The 21,212-nt window shown below is 40.3% G+C and overlaps 1 protein-coding gene across 2 annotated transcripts in view; it reads left to right on the top strand.

The window, feature by feature from the left end:
- wwp2 (WW domain containing E3 ubiquitin protein ligase 2) overlaps window positions 1-20,505 on the top strand; it is a 60,670-nt gene extending 40,165 nt beyond the window's left edge. The window contains exons 11-24 of one of the 2 annotated variants that reach the window (XM_042495626.2): window positions 2,756-2,810; window positions 4,547-4,628; window positions 6,346-6,474; window positions 7,818-7,896; window positions 8,492-8,563; window positions 9,080-9,168; window positions 11,766-11,925; window positions 14,558-14,691; window positions 15,539-15,679; window positions 16,185-16,305; window positions 17,293-17,397; window positions 17,537-17,633; window positions 18,435-18,507; window positions 19,676-20,505. In XM_042495626.2, coding sequence (XP_042351560.1) covers window positions 2,756-2,810; window positions 4,547-4,628; window positions 6,346-6,474; window positions 7,818-7,896; window positions 8,492-8,563; window positions 9,080-9,168; window positions 11,766-11,925; window positions 14,558-14,691; window positions 15,539-15,679; window positions 16,185-16,305; window positions 17,293-17,397; window positions 17,537-17,633; window positions 18,435-18,507; window positions 19,676-19,775 — 1,437 coding nt within the window. In that variant the 3' untranslated portion in view covers window positions 19,776-20,505. The remainder of the gene's footprint in view (window positions 1-2,755; window positions 2,811-4,546; window positions 4,629-6,345; window positions 6,475-7,817; window positions 7,897-8,491; window positions 8,564-9,079; window positions 9,169-11,765; window positions 11,926-14,557; window positions 14,692-15,538; window positions 15,680-16,184; window positions 16,306-17,292; window positions 17,398-17,536; window positions 17,634-18,434; window positions 18,508-19,675) is intronic. The other variant, XM_042495627.2, reaches the window with a different exon arrangement.
- The last annotated feature ends 707 nt before the right edge of the window (window positions 20,506-21,212 follow it).

The raw sequence follows: 21,212 nt of genomic DNA on the forward strand, positions 1-21,212 counted from the left end.
TAATCACTTAAAGTTTTGTACAAAAAAATCATCTGCAGATGAAACAATTATGGAAGTAATCATTAGTTGAAGCCGAACCATATCTTGTTTTGTCATTAAGTCGACCAAAGACCAGGAATTTCTGTTAAAAGCTGTTGAAAAAACTCATAAGTGGACCTTTGAATTGAAATATTTTGTTGCAAAATTGTCTTGGCAATCGGCTCTGCCTGCACATGGTCAAATTAAACCCCCTCTTCTCAGAACATCAGTTACATTAACTGAGAAAACTACATAGAAAGATGCAAATATATATAAATAAATACAAGAGACATCAGCATAGTCGTCAGACTTATAGAAACTAAAACTGCTTGGCTTAATCAGTCTGAAACACGCAGATAAGCTGCCATGTTTTCAAATCGTTTGAATGGCTGATGAACCCACTGACCTCAAGTTTACTGGATTCCTGTTATTCGTTTTTTCTTCTTGTGTACACAGAACTGCCTCTCTGCTCTCTGCAGATGTGCCAAACAATTGGCAAGTCGTCACTGTAACAGCAATGTGGCAAAGGTTTTTACAAGTCTGTACATTAATAGTTTTAGGTTTACTGATAGCTCTGTGTGTCTTCTGAAGTCATGTTGGTGATAAAAGTGTTTGAACGTGTTAAAAGCAACTGGCAACTGAAATCGCCATTGCCACCTGTGGTGCCTGGCCTTGAAATGGTATCCATACAGATCCATAACACCCAGCCATTATTTCACACATTTCTGCTAACATGCTGCTTTTCCCTCTCCTCCTCTCCCTCCCTTGTTTTCTCAGTCTCTCTTTCTTTTCCTCCCTCCAGCCTTGCTCTGTCTGGAAGCTGCTGAGGAGCTGAATGGTCAAAGCCAGGATGAAGTCATCATGTCTTTATATCATTATATTCTCCTTTTACCTTTTTTAGTCACAGAAAACCCATAAGGGTGGGGCGCCAGGGCATAGATTGGCCGTCGATGGGAGCGACACACACACACACACACACACACACACACACAAACACACACACCCTTTAACCCTGTTATGTGCCCACTCTTCAGCAGGCCCCGTCCTTTCCATCCTGACTCCCTCAGAGTTTCCATGACAGAGCTACTTTAAATGGGCACAGTCACATTTCTTTTTGGGAAATGCTGCGTAAAGTGACGTTGACATTTGGTGGATAATACTCTACTTTATGGCTGTTCAGGAAATAATCATCACTTTTGTGGTGCAACATGTCTCAGTGAAAAAAAAAACCTTTGAAGGTCCACCAGCTTTCATTTGGAAAAAAAAGTGGCTTTGGGGGTTTTTTTCACCTCAGTAGAACTTATAAAGTACAACAAGCGCTACCTGTGCTGCCAAAAACTGCCGTTAAATAGAGGGTGAAGCCACCAAAAACAATTCTTCACACATTTTTTGATAATTTTCTGAAAGTATAATTGATTTTTTCACATATATTTTTTTGGCTTCTTACAATCCCCAAATATTTCTTAGAACTGCATCATTAACTGGCGTTACATGTTGTCATTGGAGGAGCTCTGCTTGGTGATGCAGTTAATGGTTTTGCAGTAGTTTGTAACACACCTACATCACCCAGTTTGATAAACATCTTCAGCATGAAAACTCAGCAGCAGCTAATTCCCAACAAGCGTCTTTTCAGCTACTTTTCCACTCAAGCTAATATATTCATGTGAGTTTATGTGTGTGTATTCCAACATAAGAACGTACACATTGACTGACTGTTTGCCACGGACAAACTTTCCACACCGTGGCACACACACACACACACACACACACACACACACACACACACCACACACACACACACACACACACACACACACTTTTTCTTTTTTCAGTGTGTGTGTATATGAGCGCAGGCTGAGTAAACCCCACAGTGGTTTCCAGGCTCAGGGTGAATAAAGGTGCCTTTTGTCAGGCCTGGGGTGGGTTGGGGCGGCCGGTGAGGAGGCGGCGGGGGTGTCCAGTCTGGAACAAGCATGAATGTTCCCTCAGTTCCCTCAGACATCGCACTTCCCTGCCTACTTTCACAGCAGCACTAGAAGAGAGCAAGAGAAAAAGAGGTGGGGTAGGGAGGGGTGCCAGGGTGGAGGAGGAGGAGGAGGAGGAGGAGGAGGAGGTGGGGTGTGTTTGAGGAGGTGAGCGGGAAGCTGGGGGGTGGGGTTTGCATCCAGCCAGTGAGCTCATTGGAACAGCGTTGTTGTTTTTATCCTCCTACTGAGCGTGTAGTTTTTGGAAGGCATACGAGCCGCCGGCCGGCCAGCTCCCTCAGTTGCCCCTTACCGCTGCAGCAGAGAGGAGCCACCCCCACCCCTTTACACACACACATACACACACACACACACGCACATGCGTGCACACACACACACTCACACACACACACACACAGCTGGCCTGACTTACCCACAGGTATCACCCCTGGTTTTGTTAGCGAGGTCAAGCGAAGACTTAAGCGAAGATAGCTTCACTGAGTGAGTTTTCTCATTTTTTTCTTAATCTTCTCATTGGCTTCTCCCTTCTTTCTGTATTTTTTGGGGTTATTTTTTCCCAAACATTTCCACATCCTCACACGGCGGTGAGAAACCAAGTGGACCGACAGAAGAATTTCACACCCTGATGTACATCGAGGACAACAAACGCTGAGAGAAAGCAGGAAATTGCAGCGCAGAGAGGTGGAAGAAGACAGAGACAGAAAGGTGTCCTAACTGGATTTGTTTTGTCTGTCTCTCTGTGTCTCTCCCAGCCGTCCGGCGCTCCGGTGGAAAATGATCCTCTGGGCCCGCTGCCTCCTGGATGGGGTAAGTTTGCCTAAAGCACACTCCTAATACATACACTCCAGACAAAGTTATGGATGTAAATTGGTCTTGAGGTTTGGACTTCTCTCAGATTTTGGTCAGTCTTAAAGGCCTCTCTACCTGCTGGAGGTGTCTGGTGTTGAAGAAAATCTGATCAGCCAGGACAGGATTCCTAAGTTTGAAGCTGTTTTCAATCAAAACCTGAAATCCTGGCCAGTTTTGTGCAGGTATTTTTGATGACTCTTTGCAAGCAGTCAACAGCAGAGCAATGCAATTTGTCAAGCTATGATCCGTGGGCTCTTGATTTAGTCAGAAGTTGTTGAAAATGTGTTTTTTAAATTTCTGCAGACAGTTGTGATAGTGTGAGTTTTGCACAAAGTATTGCAAAATGTTTACAGCACGGGAGCATTTTACTTTTCTCCACAGAACTCAAACACATTTTTGATGAATTTAGCCTCCATGCAACATCGGAAACTGGTTCTGAGCTTCTTCCTCGTGTTCTCCCACTGAGCACAGCCATTAATTGATTGATTTACGTCTCTGATTTTCATTCCGCCACTGAAAATCTGGATAAAGTGTCTCTCTGGGTTTTTTTCATCCCCTGCTCATGTTATACCAATCCATCACTGTACGCACTCCCTTTACTCTTAAGTCCGCAAATTACAGAGGCTGCGTTATTGATGGGACTCTTCATCATCCAACATTTTCCCAAATGAGTAATGTAATCGGATCCACGCAGAATCATGTCACACACATTCATTCATAAAGGAACGCCGCTGGCAGCTCCGTACCAACATTTTCACAGACTTCATCACACAGCCATGTTCGCTCCAAAAACCCCTCGCTCCCTGCCCATGATGCCTTTTCAACATGTTGCGGTACCTCAAGACCAAAACCTCAATTATATCGCTGGCTCAGATTCGCCTCTCTGGCGTGCTCTTTTTTTTTTTTATCTGTGGTCGCTTCCCTCGCTTTTTTTTAAGGCTCAAATTCAAAAAGAAAAAGATGTGAGAAAAGAGGGAAAGATGGAGGAGACGTATGAGAGACACTGGAATGAAAGAAACGAGAAGGGGGTGGAGGGGGGGTTCATACTGGATAGTAAAATGGGGGTGGAGTGAGCCAAGGAGAAAGCTAGTAACAGTTGCAATGTGAGCACTACTGTTTCTGGGCCCTCCACACACTCCTGTTAATGAGAAAAAGATGTCAGAGCGATGGAGGGAGGAGGATGGGGCACCAGCTACTCTCTCATGAGACCAGTGGCTTACCTAACACACGCACACACTTTACACACACTTCCATAAAATAATGTTCTGTGTTAAAGGTGCTTCCAATGTCGTCCTTCAACCATTTCGTGCCTTTTTGTAACAAAACCTTGCCTCTGTGCCTAACAGAGCATGGTCAGCATGGTCACTTTGACTTTTAGACACCCCCACCATGACCTTAATGCCACACACACTCACACACACACTTAGGTTTACCCCGGTGAGGTATTCGAATCAAGCCATAGTGAAATATCACACAGCCTTGCTGGTTTTCTATCACGCTGGTGAGATTTTTTTTCTCTCCATGCCGAAAGAGAGAGTGAGGCCAGTTTTTGCTGTCGGAGCCACTCCGGTGATCCCTCTGATCTCTGTTGATTTATATTGGAATTTATGTGTTTTTATCAACTTTCCAACTTCACATATCTCAAATCCTGTTAAACTCATTTTTTTCATTTGTGTTTCTATTTGTATCCACAGAGAAGCGCCAGGACAATGGCAGAATTTACTTTGTCAACCACAACACACGGACAACGCAGTGGGACGATCCTCGGACCCAAGGGTGAGACTATGAACCAGAAAAAGCACTGGTGTGTGTGTGTGTTGGTGTGCGTGCATGTGTCTGCCTGCTCGTTGGATGTTATGTCGCTTTGGGTGTTTGCTCTTCCTGGTGAAAATTAAATTATCATACACAGTTTAGTGTGACAACAGAGGGAGTCGTCTGCATTATGATGTGTACATGTTTCCCACTGATCAGGGTGACTCCTGGAATATTATGGGATTTAAATATTTTGAAGAAATTTGCAAGAACACAGCAGAAAACATTTTACAAATTGACAGTTTGGAGCTGAAAAACAGCACCAGTAAAAGAAAATTTTGAAATGCGTGAAACCCGATGACCTTCGATCTATCTTTATTTGATCATTTTCTGGCATCGCTCTCTATTTATTTGACATTTAAACACTTCCTGAGCTGAATTATTTTCCTCTCACCTCACTCATTCTAATTGAACCTCTAATTTCACACATTACAGATTTAAATCTTCAGGCTCGTGAAGGTGCAGGGCATCCTCTTCTGTATATGACATCATAAGGGCGAGCTGGAGATGTGGTGACGAGCCTCAGTTTGTGCCTCTCGTCTGTTAACATTCAGGTCACAGAGCTAAGTATAGTGACCTTTGACTGACTCAGAAGGTTGTCAGACAACACTTACTGCTGTTGTGAAGTTGCCTGGGTCTAGATCTTTGAATCCACACACTCCACCAGATTCGAGATGACCTATTGATTAAATTTAATATGGAAACGCTATGAAACAAGTTAAAATTCTGTCTGATATCAGGCAAGTTCTGAAGATATTTCCAGAATCCCCAAAAACTATGAACGTCTGAACAGGGAAAAAATAAATTTTTTAAGCAGTTTCCAATCAAAGATGGTAACCAAAAAAGATCCTTGCCTAGTTTCTTTGGTTATCAGGTTAAAGGTCAGTGTATTGATGTTCATATAAAAAAACCTTGATATTTTAATTGTGTCCAATAAAATGATCTAGCATATTTATCATGACTGTTAACCTTGTTAAAAAACACAACTTGTTACACGCAATTTTTTTTTCTGTTTCTTGTTTTTGTTTCATTTGTAATTTTTATCCCAATGATTGTGTGAAGACTCTCAGTCATCCAGGTCATGGTAGCTTTAGGTGCTGTATCATAGGCAACTGTACTTTCTTGAGGATGTTTCTCAAAACTGAGGTAGCCTCTTGGATGAGAGAAAATGAAAAGAAATGTCTTCAAGAAACTCAAGGATCTCCAAATGCCCACCAGAATCCTGATGATTGAAGTGTTGTAAAATGACCTTTTGTGTTTGTCAAAGATTGGTGGGTATTTATTTTTCTGACAAACAGATGTTTAGTCTGTGCTTCAAATGTAACACACAAAAGGCGCAAACTGTGGCTAGGCTGGGATGAGGAATTCTGGGCCGCATCACAATATTGCTCTGAGTCAGTAGTCTTTATAATAAGGTAACGTTAAATGGGCCACTGCTGCTGTGAACCCCACTAATGAAGGCTCTTTAGACTTTATTCTGTTTGGCCGCAGTCTGGATGCCCTTATGGATCCTCAGCGGAGACAAACTCCTGATATGGCTTTAAATTTAAAGCAGCGTAGGGTTTTTGTTTCAGCGTACAGGGCTTTAGATCCACAGGTTGGCGGGGAGGTGTGTTAGTTTCATCCCCAGGACGGGGCCCCTCCGGCTGGGACCGTGCTCACTGCCCTCTCCCTGTTGCAGGATGATCAAGGAGCACCCCCTGCCCCCGGGCTGGGAGATGAAGTACACCGCAGAGGGAGTCCGATATTTTGTGGACCACAACTCACGCACCACCACCTTTAAAGACCCCCGACCCGGGTTTGAGTCAGGGTAAATATTCTCTTAGCCCTTCCTCCCAAATCTGCTTTTGAAAAAAAGTATGTCACAGGCCGAGGCAAAGACATTCTGAGGAAATGATCATTCAGTTCATGGACGAAAAATACATGTAAAGTGAACTCAATCAAAACATCTTTTAAGTTGTTTTATTATAGCACAATGTTTTTGCCTGGGTCTGACATAACTGCATTGTTAATAGTAATTTAAACAATCCCCTCGTTTTGTGAAAACCTTAAAGATCATGATAAAAGTTAAAGCTATATCTTAATCTGAACTCCATTATCTTTTTTTTAATTTTTTATCTGCATCGTTATTGAGCCCATGTTTTATCCATTGCCTTTCATTTCTTTTTTTTTTTTAACAAAATATTTCTTTAGGCCAGACAGAGTCACCTTAAGCCTTACAGATATTTTAACAAGAAGTCCTTTTTTATAACAGCAACATGTTCATGCTAGCGCACACACACTCACACACACACACACACCTCTTCCCCTCAGCCTGTGGATGTTTGCCTTGCCTTGAAGCAGTCTCAAATCTCACCGCAAAAGTTAGGAGAATGTGCAGATGTGCGACAAGAGATCCACTGCAGACTGCGCTGGCATGTGTGTGGGTGTGTGTGTGTGTGTGTGTGTGTGTGCGCTGGTGTTTGTGCCTTTCTGTGTTTCTGTTCATCATACAAGTGTGTTTTAGCTTGTGGCGTGCTTGTGTGTGCGTGTGTGTGCATCTGCAAGCTGCGTTTGATGCTGATATTTGAAAATATTTTTAGGCCAACGGTTATGGAGGCCTTTTGAAAGAGTCTCAACTGTTTTTACTCTGAATCCTGCAGCAGTGTGTGTCCGCGGCCAGCGCTCTGCCGCTGCGGTCTCCATTTCCTAACCCAAACCGAGATGTGCCCGGCAGCTCGGCAAGCACAAACCCGACGCATTAGAGGCCTCCTTCTTCTTCTCCCGCCCCCCCAAATTTCACCCTCTCTCCTCCCTTCCTCACATTATCTCTCTAACTCTCTTTCTTTCTCTCTGTGTCTCAGCCTCTCCGGTGCTGACAAGGCACATATCCAGCGTGTGTGTGCAGTGGGTTGGTGGAGCTTATACTAACACAGCTGCAGGCCCAGACTCACCTCTGCCTCTGAGACCCAGACACACACAGTCGTTATTTCGAACAGAATGGCTGCTGGTGTGAATTTAATATTTGCTTTTTGTCTCTGGTCTGAAACCTGGAACATGAGGGCCTCCTAAAGGAGATCGTCATTTTTCTGTTGTAAAATTGACTGAGTCTCTCTCTTTGTATGTGTGTGTGTGTGTGTGTGGGTGTTTGTGCATGCGTGTGTGTGCGTGCAGGTCACGGCAGGGCGGTTCACCTGGTGCTTACGACCGCAGCTTCAGGTGGAAGTACCACCAGTTCCGTTTCCTGTGCCATGTAAGTGTTCACTACAGTCTCAAGCCACTTCAAAACTGTCCCTGTCGACACACCTCACCACGATCTACGTGTTTGCGTCTATCGCTGGAGTTTTGGTTTGTTTAAGTTATGCCGATAGTTTTGTTTTATATACTCAGATTTTGTTATATCTTTCTATTAGATTTTTGGCCCCATCCCAACATAGTTTGGGTTTTGAGGAGCAGAATTCTTTAACTTCAGGCTACATATATGTGATAGAATTTTTAAATTATTGACTGCATTTGATTTATCATCAGTGGTTAACTAGAACCAGATTCTGCTGAATTAAAGCAAGTATCATAACTAAATATATCACTATAACACAAGTACTCACCCATGTTTAGCTTAGCGAGGGTGTTTCTGGCAAAGACTTACGAGTCAAATTTGGATTGGCGTTAAAGTTAGAAGATGTTTGTGTTAATCAGCAGCTGTCAGCGTCTTTAAAGACTTTTCGGGAGGTTTGCTGACTCAAACCTTTGTAACAATTAATTGTTTAACATATAGAGTTCTTTTTAGCTTTACGGTGATGCTAACTTCTTGATGTATTTATGTTATTTTTTATTTTGTCTCTGTCTAGTCCAATGCCTTGCCCAGCCACGTAAAGATCTCGGTGTCCAGACAGACGCTGTTTGAGGACTCGTTTCAGCAGGTCAGAGACAAAGAAAACACACTCCTGTCCTACACTTAAATATAACTACACCGATTGTGTTTAGTTTGCCAAAAAAAAATAAAAAATCACCACATAATTATGGGATCCACTCATAGTACTTGTTTTTTTGTTGTGTTTTGTTGTTTGAAATTCAAAAAGCTGTATTTTGAAGCTTTTGTATGCACTTTATTTACACTCAAAGTACTAAAAAATGTCCAGTTTGAATTTTTTTTGTAAATTAGAAAATGTTCAGCGGGCCAAATTTGTCCAGAGAGTTGTGAGTTGAGTATGACTGATTTAGAGGATGAAAACACACATTATTCATTTCAGACTTCACTCAGTGACTGAGCCATCATTATCTTTCACAGCAAGGAAAATAAAAGATGAAGATAGATGTTTAATCCACTTAGTACTCATCTCCAGTTTTCTGTCAGTCTCAAATGTTGCCTGTTAAAAAATATTTGTATTTATAGTCATGTATGTCTTGTTCTTTTTTGTTGTTTTTTTTTATATCAGATCATGAATGTGAAGCCATACGACCTTCGCCGCAGACTCTACATCATTATGAGAGGAGAGGAGGGGCTAGACTATGGCGGCATCGCCAGGTGAGAGCAACAAAAAAAACAATGCACCCTTCTCTAATTTTGTTTTTAAATGTTGTTTATGGTGATGGTGTTTTTTTCCTTCTCCTGATGCCGCTGCACAGACTTCCTCCTTGAATTTAAACAGCTTTTATGTTGGTGTTAACTTCAGTTTCAGGCAGGATTGATTTTGAAAAATCACATAGAGGCACTGAGGTGTTGAAAATGCTGATTTTCTATTCTCTGTAAATCCTTAACTTATTATTTCTCTGGTGTGTCAGAGATTTGTGTGTGTGTGTGTGTGTGTGTGAGGATTCTCACTTGTAACCGGCAATCGCACAACACCTCCTACCCTCTTGCAACATCTCTGTCCTCCTTCCCTTACCCCACCCCTCCATCCACCCATCACATGTATCCATCCTGCCCCCTGCATCCGCTGTCCTCCAGGTCTTCCTCTCTGTATATGTTGTTATTTTTCTGTTGGCAGTGTTCTCATTTTTCTGTTTGGTTTTGCATTGTGTCTCTGTCTCCGGTGTCACGTCAGTGGTTTTACCCTATGGTAGGTGACATCATGCTGTTCTACCACAGGGTAGAACCACGGACGGGATGTTGTGAGGTGTCTGCGTCCGTCCGTCCTTCAGTCAGTCCATATCCCTCCCCTCCCATAAACCCCAAGGGGGAGGGCAGGGGCCTTGGGAGCACTAGGGGCTGGTGCTGCAGCTGGTGGTGGTGGTGATAGTGGGCCCTCATTCTCTCTAACATGCATCCTTCCACAGTCTGTTTGTGTCTATTTTATTCTGCCCTGTTGTATTTATCCGCCATGTTATATGTATTGTCCCCATGTAATTTATATGTGCAAATTTGTTGATGTACTATATGTTCTAATTTATACCGCTAGACAGAGTACACTTATAAAATTCTTATTTTTGACACCTTTTCATGCAACATTACCACAAAAAAATAGCGTAGATGAAGAGAAAATAGTCTTATTTATGTTATAATTCTTCATCATGTTTATTTGCCAGAATCTGAATCAAGGATTTATTGCTAAGTAGGTTGTTATTTACATTTGCTTTGGTATTTTGGTGCATTGATTAAACTTACAATAAACATTTTAAGAGGAATAAATTAAGACAAAGCACTGCTTCATTCAGAAATTACATATAGAATAGAAAAATTTACATTAAAAAATGCACCTTTAAAAAATACCATGACATAATAAATGTGTACAGCTTCGCTGTTTTAGAATAAGCTGTACAGTTTTGTGCAAGATTTGCAAAAATATTTAGCAGTGGATGTGCAAAAGTTAACAGTAAATATGTGCAATGTGCAACCCTTCTGTTTCTGAGATTACAATATAAAGATTATTACCACTCATATCAGTCCTGGCTCTGTTTAAATGTAGTAAAATCTGTCAACGTGGACCTCGAAAGTTCAGAAATTATCACATTATATCTGTTTTTTTACATGGCGAATAACTGACGTGGAGTTATGTACATTATCGATCTAAAACATTCATTAAATGAGAAGCTGTAAACTGACATTTTTTTGCCAAACGTAATTCAGGATTTCTTTATTCAGAATTTAATTTAATTCAGGATTTGGAAACCTCCATTAAATTCATCTGAAGTAACATTAAATGACTCAGAGTGCAGTCGTCACACTCTGCTTTACTAAGATGACCTTGTCACATTTAGAAGGTGGTAGTTATTTTCAAAATACTTACAAAGAAAAAATATTAAATACTTCATTAAGTAATCTCTAACCTCAGTGGAGTTGTACTCAAAGTTAAACCTGCGTGAAACTCACAGACTCAGTATTGTGATGTAATGAAACAGAGAGCCAGCATCTCCTCCCTGAATCCTCTAGTCTTTCTCTATAAATGATGTTCATTCATTCATTAATCCTAAATTAATATGTCAAACAAACCTGGGACTACTTGAAGGATAAGCACGGAGTTAGACACTGGGATGAGTCCACAGAACCAAACCTGCCAGTCAGTCGACTTCAGACCTGAACTTAGGCTATAATCAGTTTATTACAAAATTCAATCATACAATGTGTCATTCCTCTGAAGAGGTAGAATAACTGTGCAATATTGTGAGTTCTGTTATTTTGTTTTATATTTTCTTATAAACTGTGCTCGTTGATATTGTTCTGTGCTCTGAATAAATGGACTGTGATTGTTTTTGTCTTTTCTCCATCATCTGTCATATATTTTATCTGCCCTTGCTCTTGAACACAAAAAGTGCTACTTCTTATTATAAAAATCCCCATTGTTATAACAGTAATTAACCTTGATCCCTGTGTCAAACTGTGCTGTGCTGAGAAGTTGAATTTAAGGGAACTGGATCTGGAAATTCCTTGAATAGTCCTTGAATTTGATGTTAAACTAGTTGTTTGAACCCTGTAATAGTTTTTTTGCTTCCACTGTTTCCTCCACTTCCTCTTTAGACAAGTCTTTGATAAATAATTGATAGTTCTGACATGTTAATTTACAGAATCATACATAATACTTCCTGATATGTGACAGTATTGCACCCCTGCCATCATCACTCAGTCCTTGAGACAGTATCGCATCTTCTTTCCTGCCTTAATGTTGATGTCCTCTCGTTCTGCAGGGAGTGGTTCTTCCTGCTCTCCCACGAGGTGCTGAACCCCATGTACTGTTTGTTTGAATACGCCGGCAAGAACAACTACTGCCTGCAGATCAACCCGGCCTCCTCCATCAACCCCGACCACCTCACATACTTCCGCTTCATCGGACGCTTCATCGCCATGGTGAGCTTCACCTTGGTTTTATTAAATCATGCTTGAGATTTGGTTTGCTTTCAGGGAGATTACAGAACTTTAAAACTGAACTACAACAGGCATCATCTGTTATTTGCTGTTTTTACTTTTACTCTGTTACACTTGCTTGCCAGTCTAGTTATTTTTTTATATTTTTGTCGCAGAAAATGCTGCCTCAGACATCTTCTGATACTGAAATGCCATTTGTAAAATCAACTTTTTATTGTTTCATTGTCGCTAGTAGTTATTGCACCCAAGCAACCTTTGCAACTCCAAAATCCATGTCTTTATTTTGATATTTTGCCAAGAGGACTTCTCCAAAAACATCACTCTAAGAGGTGTCAGTGCCTGCAGAGATGCAAACTGCAGCACTTTTTTGTCAGAGCAGCAGACAACTGAGCTCCTTTCAGCCACTCTTTCAGCCACCACCATCTGTGTTAAAAAAGGATAGAAGAAGAAATAAAGCAGAACAGTGTGAAAACAATAAAACCGAGCATTGTGGTGTAGTGGAGGAGGATTTAACATATGAGAAGCTGGCTGAGTCACAGAGCTGCTTTGAGGCTTTCAAATGTTCCTGTTAAAAAGGATGAATCATGGAGATTTCTAGTTATTTTGATCTGAATACTAATTCAGTTCCTTTTTGTCATTATGACAAGCATAAAACTTTAAGGAAAACACAAGTTGACAAGTATTTACTGTATTGATATCGACATTTTGCCCCAAATATCCATTGTTGGTTGTGGTATCTCAGAAGCTGTATCTGTCTGACCTTCTATTTGACTCCATTTATATGCAGAGCAATATTTAAAGCATAATTTGATGACAGCATTAGTCCACGTTGTGTAGAGCAGTGTTCCCGCAGATCCTTAAAGTGTTAAAAGACATTCAGTTTATTAGTTTAGAAACAAGGCCTTAATTGGAATTAAAATGTCTTACATCGATCTTTCAAAAGTCTTAAAAATGCTAAGACATTGGAAGTCAGATTTGATTTATCTTTTTGCAAAATCTTAAAATAATCTGTAATAATTTAATAATTATATATTATAATAATTTATTGTGACACAGAACAGGATAGAGGATCATCCAATGAAATGAGAAATGAACCTGCTATTTTGAGGAGAAATCTGTAAATCTTGCGTTACGCCCCCTGACCAGTGTTGCCACCTGGGTAGTGACTTCGTTATGGACGGTACCATCCTATCACTCAAAGCAGCCGCACTTGCATAACTTAAAGCTTAAAGTCTTCTATGTTTTAAAGATCTGTACAATTCAGTAGTTTTCAGGTTTTGGTGTCTACAGTGTATAAACATGATGTCCAGTATGTTCTATAATGTCCCTCTTTCTGGGATCAACTCCAGAAAGCTGTAGGTCCCAAAACCAACACCCCCACCCCCCCCTCCCCCTGCCCCCCCCCCCCCCACCCACATCATGACCTCACTGCCTCACCCAGCCCACACCCGCCAGCAGCTGCCTATATTTAGTCCTAAAATGCACTTTGCTGACTTCCCTTATAAAGATGCTTGTCTCTACCGAGTCTCAACTACCAAACCCTGTCGCTGCCTCCTTTTCTTCCTCTTTTCTTTACCTTTTTTACTTTCCATCCCTTCCCCTCACTTTCCGCTGACACCCTCTCCTCTGTCTATAAATCTTCCTGTCTCTGTGTGTGTGTGTGTCTCGCTGGCTGTGAGACAGACACATGGTCAGTCAGGATACAGTAGGACAGAGCAGACTGACTGAGTCAGTCATTGGGCGTCTGTGTTGTTCTTGGCTCATCACAGCTCTGAGCCCTCTGTGGTTTTTTTAACATTAAACAGCTCCATCTGGCCGAGTCTGCTCACTTTCTGTGAACACACACACACACACACACACACACACACACACACACTGAGCAAAAATTGTGACTTGGTTTGAAGCAATTTTGAATGTATTTGTGTTAAGTGCACACAAAGGCTTCAGTTATCTTTGTGTTTTGTCTCTGTTTTTAATCTAAGTGAAAATAAGGATAAAAGGTGGAGAATAAATCACCAGAATGTCATTTTGTAGTCAAATCTTCGCTGGCAGCAGCTACAGTGTCAGTTCTCCCCAGGACCAATCAGAAACACATAGTATACGATTTACAGCTGAAGTTGTGGAAACATGCGAAAATGAAACTTTTGTGACTTGAATCAGTTGTTCTTTTGTCGTGTATATAAGCAGGTATTGGGTGTCTGATGCTTAATGATTTCAACAGATGAAGTGAGCAGAATTAAATCAGACCGCCATGATTCTAGAAATAAAAGCCCCATTCATGTTTCCTGTAAAGGTGACTGGCTGTTAAAACATTTTTAACACTTGAATGGGCACGAAACAATCCCCAGTGAATCATCAGTAAAACGCTAAGCGACTGAGATGAAAATATTTATGAATTTGTAAAGAACAAATTTGAACCACATGTCACCACCGGCCGTGCAAAAACACCATAATATCACAAAATTACAGCAGGGGAAAAATTTCCCCTCCACTTCTCTGCTTTGTAAGATCACATCATGAGTTAATTTTTTATGTATGCCTCTCTGAATTTGAGCAGTAAAGACCTGGAAATGTTCATTATTGTTGTTACTAACGTTACAAATCCTTCCTGCAGGCTTTGTATCATGGAAAGTTCATCGACACCGGCTTCACGCTGCCCTTTTACAAGCGAATGCTGGACAAGAAACCCACGCTCAAAGACCTGGAGTCCATAGACCCTGAGTTTTATAACTCCATCATGTGGGTCAAGTAAGTACTGCAGGATAAGTTATATCTTTGTGTGTTACTATGTTACGCTGACAAGGGCAGAAAGAGGAAGAAAATAATCAGTAAAAACATTTTTCCATTTTTCTTTTAATATAATTCTCTATATGTTTTTTTACAAGAAAACTCCAGGTGTGTAGGCCATTATGAAATCAGTCATGTCAAAAAAAAAGAAAAATTGAACTATTTATTAATTAAAACATTAAATTGATATTAGATATTAATGAATTAAATCTTCATTTAATGTGTTTTCCAAGGATAACTGACCTTTAAAACCGATGAGGTGTAGCTATAAAGGTATACTCTGCAGGATTTTCTTATAAGAACGATGTATAGACTCATACAAAAGTAATCCCTCTCTCATCGCTTATGACCCACTCTGTGTGTGTTTTTCTGCACAGACTTTGCCCTCTTACTGAACTTTCATATTTCATCTTCTTATTTTCTGTGTTTGGGATGTTTATGTGTGTGCATCCCCAACACACTGAGGTGAGGGGGCTTAATACAAAGGTGGCAACCAGATGCCAGACAGTATGCAGCAAGCATCAAAGAGAAGGCGCTAAAAAAACTTGTTAATATAGCCAGCAGAAATTACAAACCAGTGATTCTGGGGTTGACTTTTACTTTCACTTTCGCTGGCGAGCGTGTTCGACAATCCAGCATTGTATACCCTGAAATATTCACAGCCCCAAAGAAGTTAACATACCCTTACCCTAACGGCTGTGTAGTAGGTGATTTAAAATGTAAAAGATTTATCCATTTTGTAAAAATTAAGCTGTGTAGCAAAAAGTACTGCCTTTAGTTTAGGTTGTTTGTGTGTGTGTGTTTCCAGAGAGAACAACCTGGAGGAGTGTGGCGTGGAGCTGTATTTTGCACAGGACATGGAGATCCTGGGAAAGGTTTCCACTCACCAGCTGAAGGATGATGGAGAGAACGAGCTGGTCACCGAGGAAAATAAGGAAGAGTACATCAGGTATGATAACAAGCAGAGACAGCTACTGAAACTAAAGAGACAAAAATTCAAACTTCATCATTAAAAGTCTAAATGATACCAGCGGTGGAGAGCCAAACATAAAAACCAACCAATGGCTCTTCCAGGGTTCCTGTGGATCCTTAAAAAGTCTGAAAAGGCATTGGAATCATTAATCCTAAAATAAGGTCTTTTTATGGGTAGGAGTTTAGTCTTTTTCCTGACTTTACTTTGTAAAATCTTAAAATAATTGGTGGTAGTTATATGTTTTTTTTAATCACAAAATTTACTGAATGCTTTTAACATTAACAACACCAAAAAGAGATGTTTTATGTTACAATAAATATTTGGAGAAAATTCTTCCTTACCCTAAGTAATAGATGTCAGTTCATGTTTTTTCTGCAATTTTGTTTTTGGAAAATTAGTTTAGATTTCATTCTGTGTGGCATTAATTAATTCTTTAAAAGTCTGAAATCCAGCTCAAGAAATCCTTTTTTCCGTCCCTCAGCCTGCTGACGGACTGGAGGTTCACCCGCGGGGTGGAGGAGCAGACCAAAGCCTTCCTGGACGGCTTCAACGAAGTGGTTCCTCTGGAGTGGCTTCGATACTTCGATGAGAAAGAGCTGGAGGTGAGGAGGAGCAGGGGGAGGGCTGTGATAGGGAGAGCAGGCTTCTCAGAGCTTGAAAACTAATGAAACAAAGTCCTTTGAAAGTCAGGACAAGTGTAATGACTGGAAGCCTTCAGTAGTAGATTAAAATGTTCATAATCCAGTCATAAGTAGCCAGCCTTTGACAGTTTCTGCTCACTAAAATTTAATGTCATATTTTAGACTCGACAGTGATAGTTAATGGAGTTTATATTAGCAGATATGTCATTTGCTGTGTTTAGTGAGAAAGAAGACATTTCAGTGTTGTTTCCTCTTTTTTTTAATGGTTAAACTGATCTTGAATGTAGTTTTTAAAAAAAAGTCCTAAATGTAGTGTTCTGGTACTTCAAAATAAAAGAAAATCTCTTCTCGTATGGGCAAAATGATAGCAGTTAAACTTAATTTATATTTATATTGTATGTGATACAAAAAGGTGCGTTACAATGTACTTCAAAATAATTGAAAACATAGCAGAAATGATTTATTTAAAGAAAAATAAAGAAATCAGAGATGCTAAAATACAATTAACAGTGAGGTAAAATTTTCTAGAAAAATAAGTTTTGAAAGACGAGTGTCTTTTAAAAAAATCTTAGCAAAGTGCACACTCTCAAATCTGTTTGGAGGCAAATCCAGAGTGGCGGTGTATGAACCAAAGGCAGCATCATCTTTTTACCTATTTTTTGTCTGTTTCAGTGGTTTAGTTTATAAATATTTCCTGACTGGTGGACAGTTTGACTCCTGCTGCAGCTGAGCTCTGTCCCAGCATGTACTCATTTCTAACACACACAGAGGATTAAATTAAAATTAGTTAGAATGAAATTAGTGTTGAGTAGAGATGGGAAATACTGTGACCTACTGTGTTAATACTGTCCTGTCCTGTGACGTCCTCTGCCCACTGAGTCAGACAAATGAGAGGAAAAAAGGACACACAAGTTCAGCGGACTTGAAACATCATTTTGTTTGTTGCAGCTGATGCTGTGTGGGATGCAGGAGATCGACTTGGCCGACTGGCAGAAGAACACCATCTATAGACATTACACCAAGAACAGCAAGCAGATCCACTGGTTCTGGCAGGTATGGACACACTGCGGTTCAGTCAGACATCACAGAGGCTTCCATCTAAACACACACATCTGTTATGATGGCGTACATGTGTCCCGCTGTGTGTGTGAGCTCTGATGTGCCGCTGAATGACGGAGTTGTGTTCCGGCAGGTGGTGAAAGAGATGGACAACGAGAAGAGGATCCGTCTGCTTCAGTTTGTTACAGGAACCTGTCGGCTGCCCGTTGGAGGCTTCGCTGAGCTCATAGGTACGCAACGCTGATTCACACAACACCACAACCATAACGATGCGATATCATCGTCCTTTAGAGATTTTTGTGGTTTAAGGATATTTGGCATAAGTCACGATGGCTCTCCACTATATATTTGTTGAGATTTTATTTTTCCAAGGCGACTGTGAACACATCATCAATCATCGATCATTTGGGGTAGATCTTTTTTCCACCACAATACGGTTGTCTCATACTCAGTATTCACTTTTCTGTTTTTACTGATCAGCGCTGAGCAACAGTCAAATGCAATTCGCCACCTCCAAGAGAAATTTCAAGTTATTGTATCCCAGCTTTCCCAGTATTTGTACTTAAGGCTTTTAATTTGAAAATTCTGCATGACATTTCACTAACAGCATCTGAACATCGGTCAGGAAAAGCCAAAAAGTTAAAACAAAACAAATAAACAAACAAAGAAATAAAACTAACCTAAATCTTAATTTATATGCTTTTCTAAGACCATTACCAGGAAATGTGTTGCCAGCCTTTTTAATAATTGATTAATTACTTTGAGTAATATTAGGAGAAAAACAAAATGTATGTTTTCAGCTTATTAAATGGAACTATTTATTCCTCTATGACAGCAAAAACCTATCTATAATTTCTGGAGAAAACAGGACATTTGAGGACATCATCTTGGGCTTTGGGAAACACTTTTTTCCATTTTATAACTTTTCATAGACCAAACAACTAATTGATTAATTGAGAAAATAACTGAAAGTGAAAATGGTTAGTTACAACCCTAATATTTGACGACATACCTTTTTTTACCCCATGCAGGAAGTAACGGTCCCCAGAAGTTCTGCATAGATAAGGTGGGGAAGGAGACTTGGCTTCCAAGAAGCCACACATGGTGAGCTGCTGTCTTATCTGTTAACATGATAAACATTGTGTGTCAAAATAATCCAAACTCAAATGGTTGCTTTTAGATTTTATGGGTGATGTTCCTGGAGACAAGAGGAAGACTGTAGGAGGAAGGGAAGAAGTTGCAATTAAAAAGCTCAAAAAAGCTGACAAGTGCACCTTTAAGATTAGATAATGTTGTGCTGGATTACATGCTGCATTTTTTATTCTGAATCTTTTTTGTGTAGGTAAGCCATTTAAAGGTCCAGTTTTAAGGATTTAGGGGCATCTATTGGCAGAGACTGAATATAAAATTCATAATTATGTTATCATTAGTGTATAGTCTCCCGACGATAAGAGTAATATTTTTGTCACCTTGGAATGAGCCGTTTGTATCTACATCTAAAGTGGGACAAGCCAAATACTGACTCCAGATACAGCCATTTGTGTTTCTGTGTCGGCCTCTGTTATTTTATAACATGCTTTACACACAGGAGACGTTTCAGTTTTTTTGCGATATGCAACTTCACTGCTAGATTCCACTAAACCCTACACACTGGACCTTCAACCCTTTAAAACCTGTGGAAATTGGCTCGATTTCCTTTAAAACAAGGGAGGCGACAAGCAATTTCACAAGCAGTGTTTTTGCAATTTGCAGGAAATTTCTTTCCAAGTTGCCAGTTATATTCTTCCAATGTTTTCAAAAGAAATTAAACTAATTTTCTCAGGTTTCAGAGGTTTAAATGTTTGTGAAAGGCATATGAATGCAGCACAAAAAAAAACAGATGTTGATCCAGGTGTTAAATAGTTAAACCAGCGTTTAATCTCATGGTGATCAAGAGAAAAGATTAAAAACATTCATACATTAATCACACTTGTGTAGAATGTGATCATAACAGTGTTTTGGAGCTCCGGCGGGATAAGATCATTTGGTTTGAAGGAAGATGAGACAGATGAGACAGAATCAGACGGCTTCATATCAGTCATTTGAAAAGAGGACATCACTGACAGGGACACATCTGCTAATGTCAAACTAACATACGGAGCAACACTATTGCTCTGTGTCTGAGTCAGTACTTTTGCCAGACAGAGCTGTGGTTTTTCCACTCTGTGAATCCACAGAGAGAAATGACTAATGGTGACCTGCCTGTCTCCTCCTGTTTGTCTTTTCCTCACAGCTTCAACCGTCTGGACCTGCCGCCCTACAGGAGCCTGGAGCAGCTCCGAGAGAAACTCCTGTTCGCCATCGAGGAGACGGAGGGATTTGGACAGGAGTGACGCAGGAAACGGACACAAGACAGATAAAGGAGAACATTTAATTCAATGGGATAGTTTTTTTTTGTTATTAATATATATAATTTTGCATTTGTTAATCACAGGGCTGAGAAATCACCTGTCATCTATAGCCCCTCACCTGGAGGGGATCATTTTGTGAACTGAATCATGGGAGCTGTGAGACGAGGACACAGGAACATAGAGGAAGAGTGTGTATGCTTACCTGTGTGTATGTGTGTGGTTGCTCACATTAATGCCATTGTGTATATGCATATAAATGGTGTGTATGTCAATGTGGGTTTGACAGGACGGCACATACAGAGAATTATATTTGACTAGAGTCTCACCCCCCACATATACACCGATTCACTGCTTAGAAATGCACCGAAACAAGACAACAGGATAGTTTTAATGTAAGCAGCAACTCACAACAGCAGCAGCACAGCTACCCACAAATGCAGTATAACATATCTACAAGAGAGAGAGAGAAATACATTTTTTAACATTTTAAAAGTAACAAGAGAAAGAGACGGACAGTGTGAGAGAAAGAGAGGCAGTGTGTGAGTGCATGTGTGTGTCCGAGAGACAGAGTGCTGTTATCATGTACAAGTGCACCTCTGTTACAGAGGCTAGAGAGATGAAATGTGATTTTATTTTTTATTTTTCTGTTACTTGTGAAAATTCAGCATTTTTCTTCTGTACATAACTAAAATAAATGAGACTTCAATCTTGAGCTGTGTTGATGCTCTTTCTTTTAAGAGACGGTTTGACGCACATAAAGGGTTTATATAAAAACAAACAAACGTTAAGGTTGTCAAGGTTAGAATTTGGTGGTTGACTGTCAAAAGTCAAGGTCACTCTGACCTCACAAAAATGTTTTTGGCCAAAGCTCAATAATTCAAATGCTTTTTATGAAAAAAAAATCACACACATATCCAGTAGGTGGAAAATAATGAAGCAATGACATTTTATATCTGAAGATCAGAGGTGAACTTCACTGTGACATTATAATGTTCTGCAAAAATACTTTTCTAGCCATTAATAGACACCATAACTCAAGAGCAGAGAGGTGACATTTGGTCAGATTCTGAATTGGTGACACTCATAGGTCTTCTGTGCAGGGCAAGATGTGTGTGAAGTGTCTGTGTTTTTACAGACACAGATGCAAACCGTAAGTGCAACTTGAGTGGTTTGCAGAGGCAAACAGCAGTGAAGCAGTCATTCTAGTTTCTTCCTGTCACTCTTGAAAGACTGTGGTTCAAATAGAGCCTTTCTATTTGAAATACATGTAAATCGTGATCTCCTTGCTCCCTCCTCTCCACCTCTCCACCCTAAAACAGTGAGAGAGTTAAAAACTGAAAAAGACTTAAAAAACAGAAAATAGAAAAGTTTTCAGCGTACAAATCTGACTGAAAAAAGAGTGTCATGAAGAAAAGTCTG

The sequence above is a fragment of the Plectropomus leopardus genome, chromosome 7 (genome assembly GCF_026936395.1).
Source record: "Plectropomus leopardus strain MGB_pleo_1.0 chromosome 7, ASM2693639v1, whole genome shotgun sequence".
NCBI classification, from domain to species: Eukaryota; Metazoa; Chordata; class Actinopteri; order Perciformes; family Serranidae; genus Plectropomus; species Plectropomus leopardus.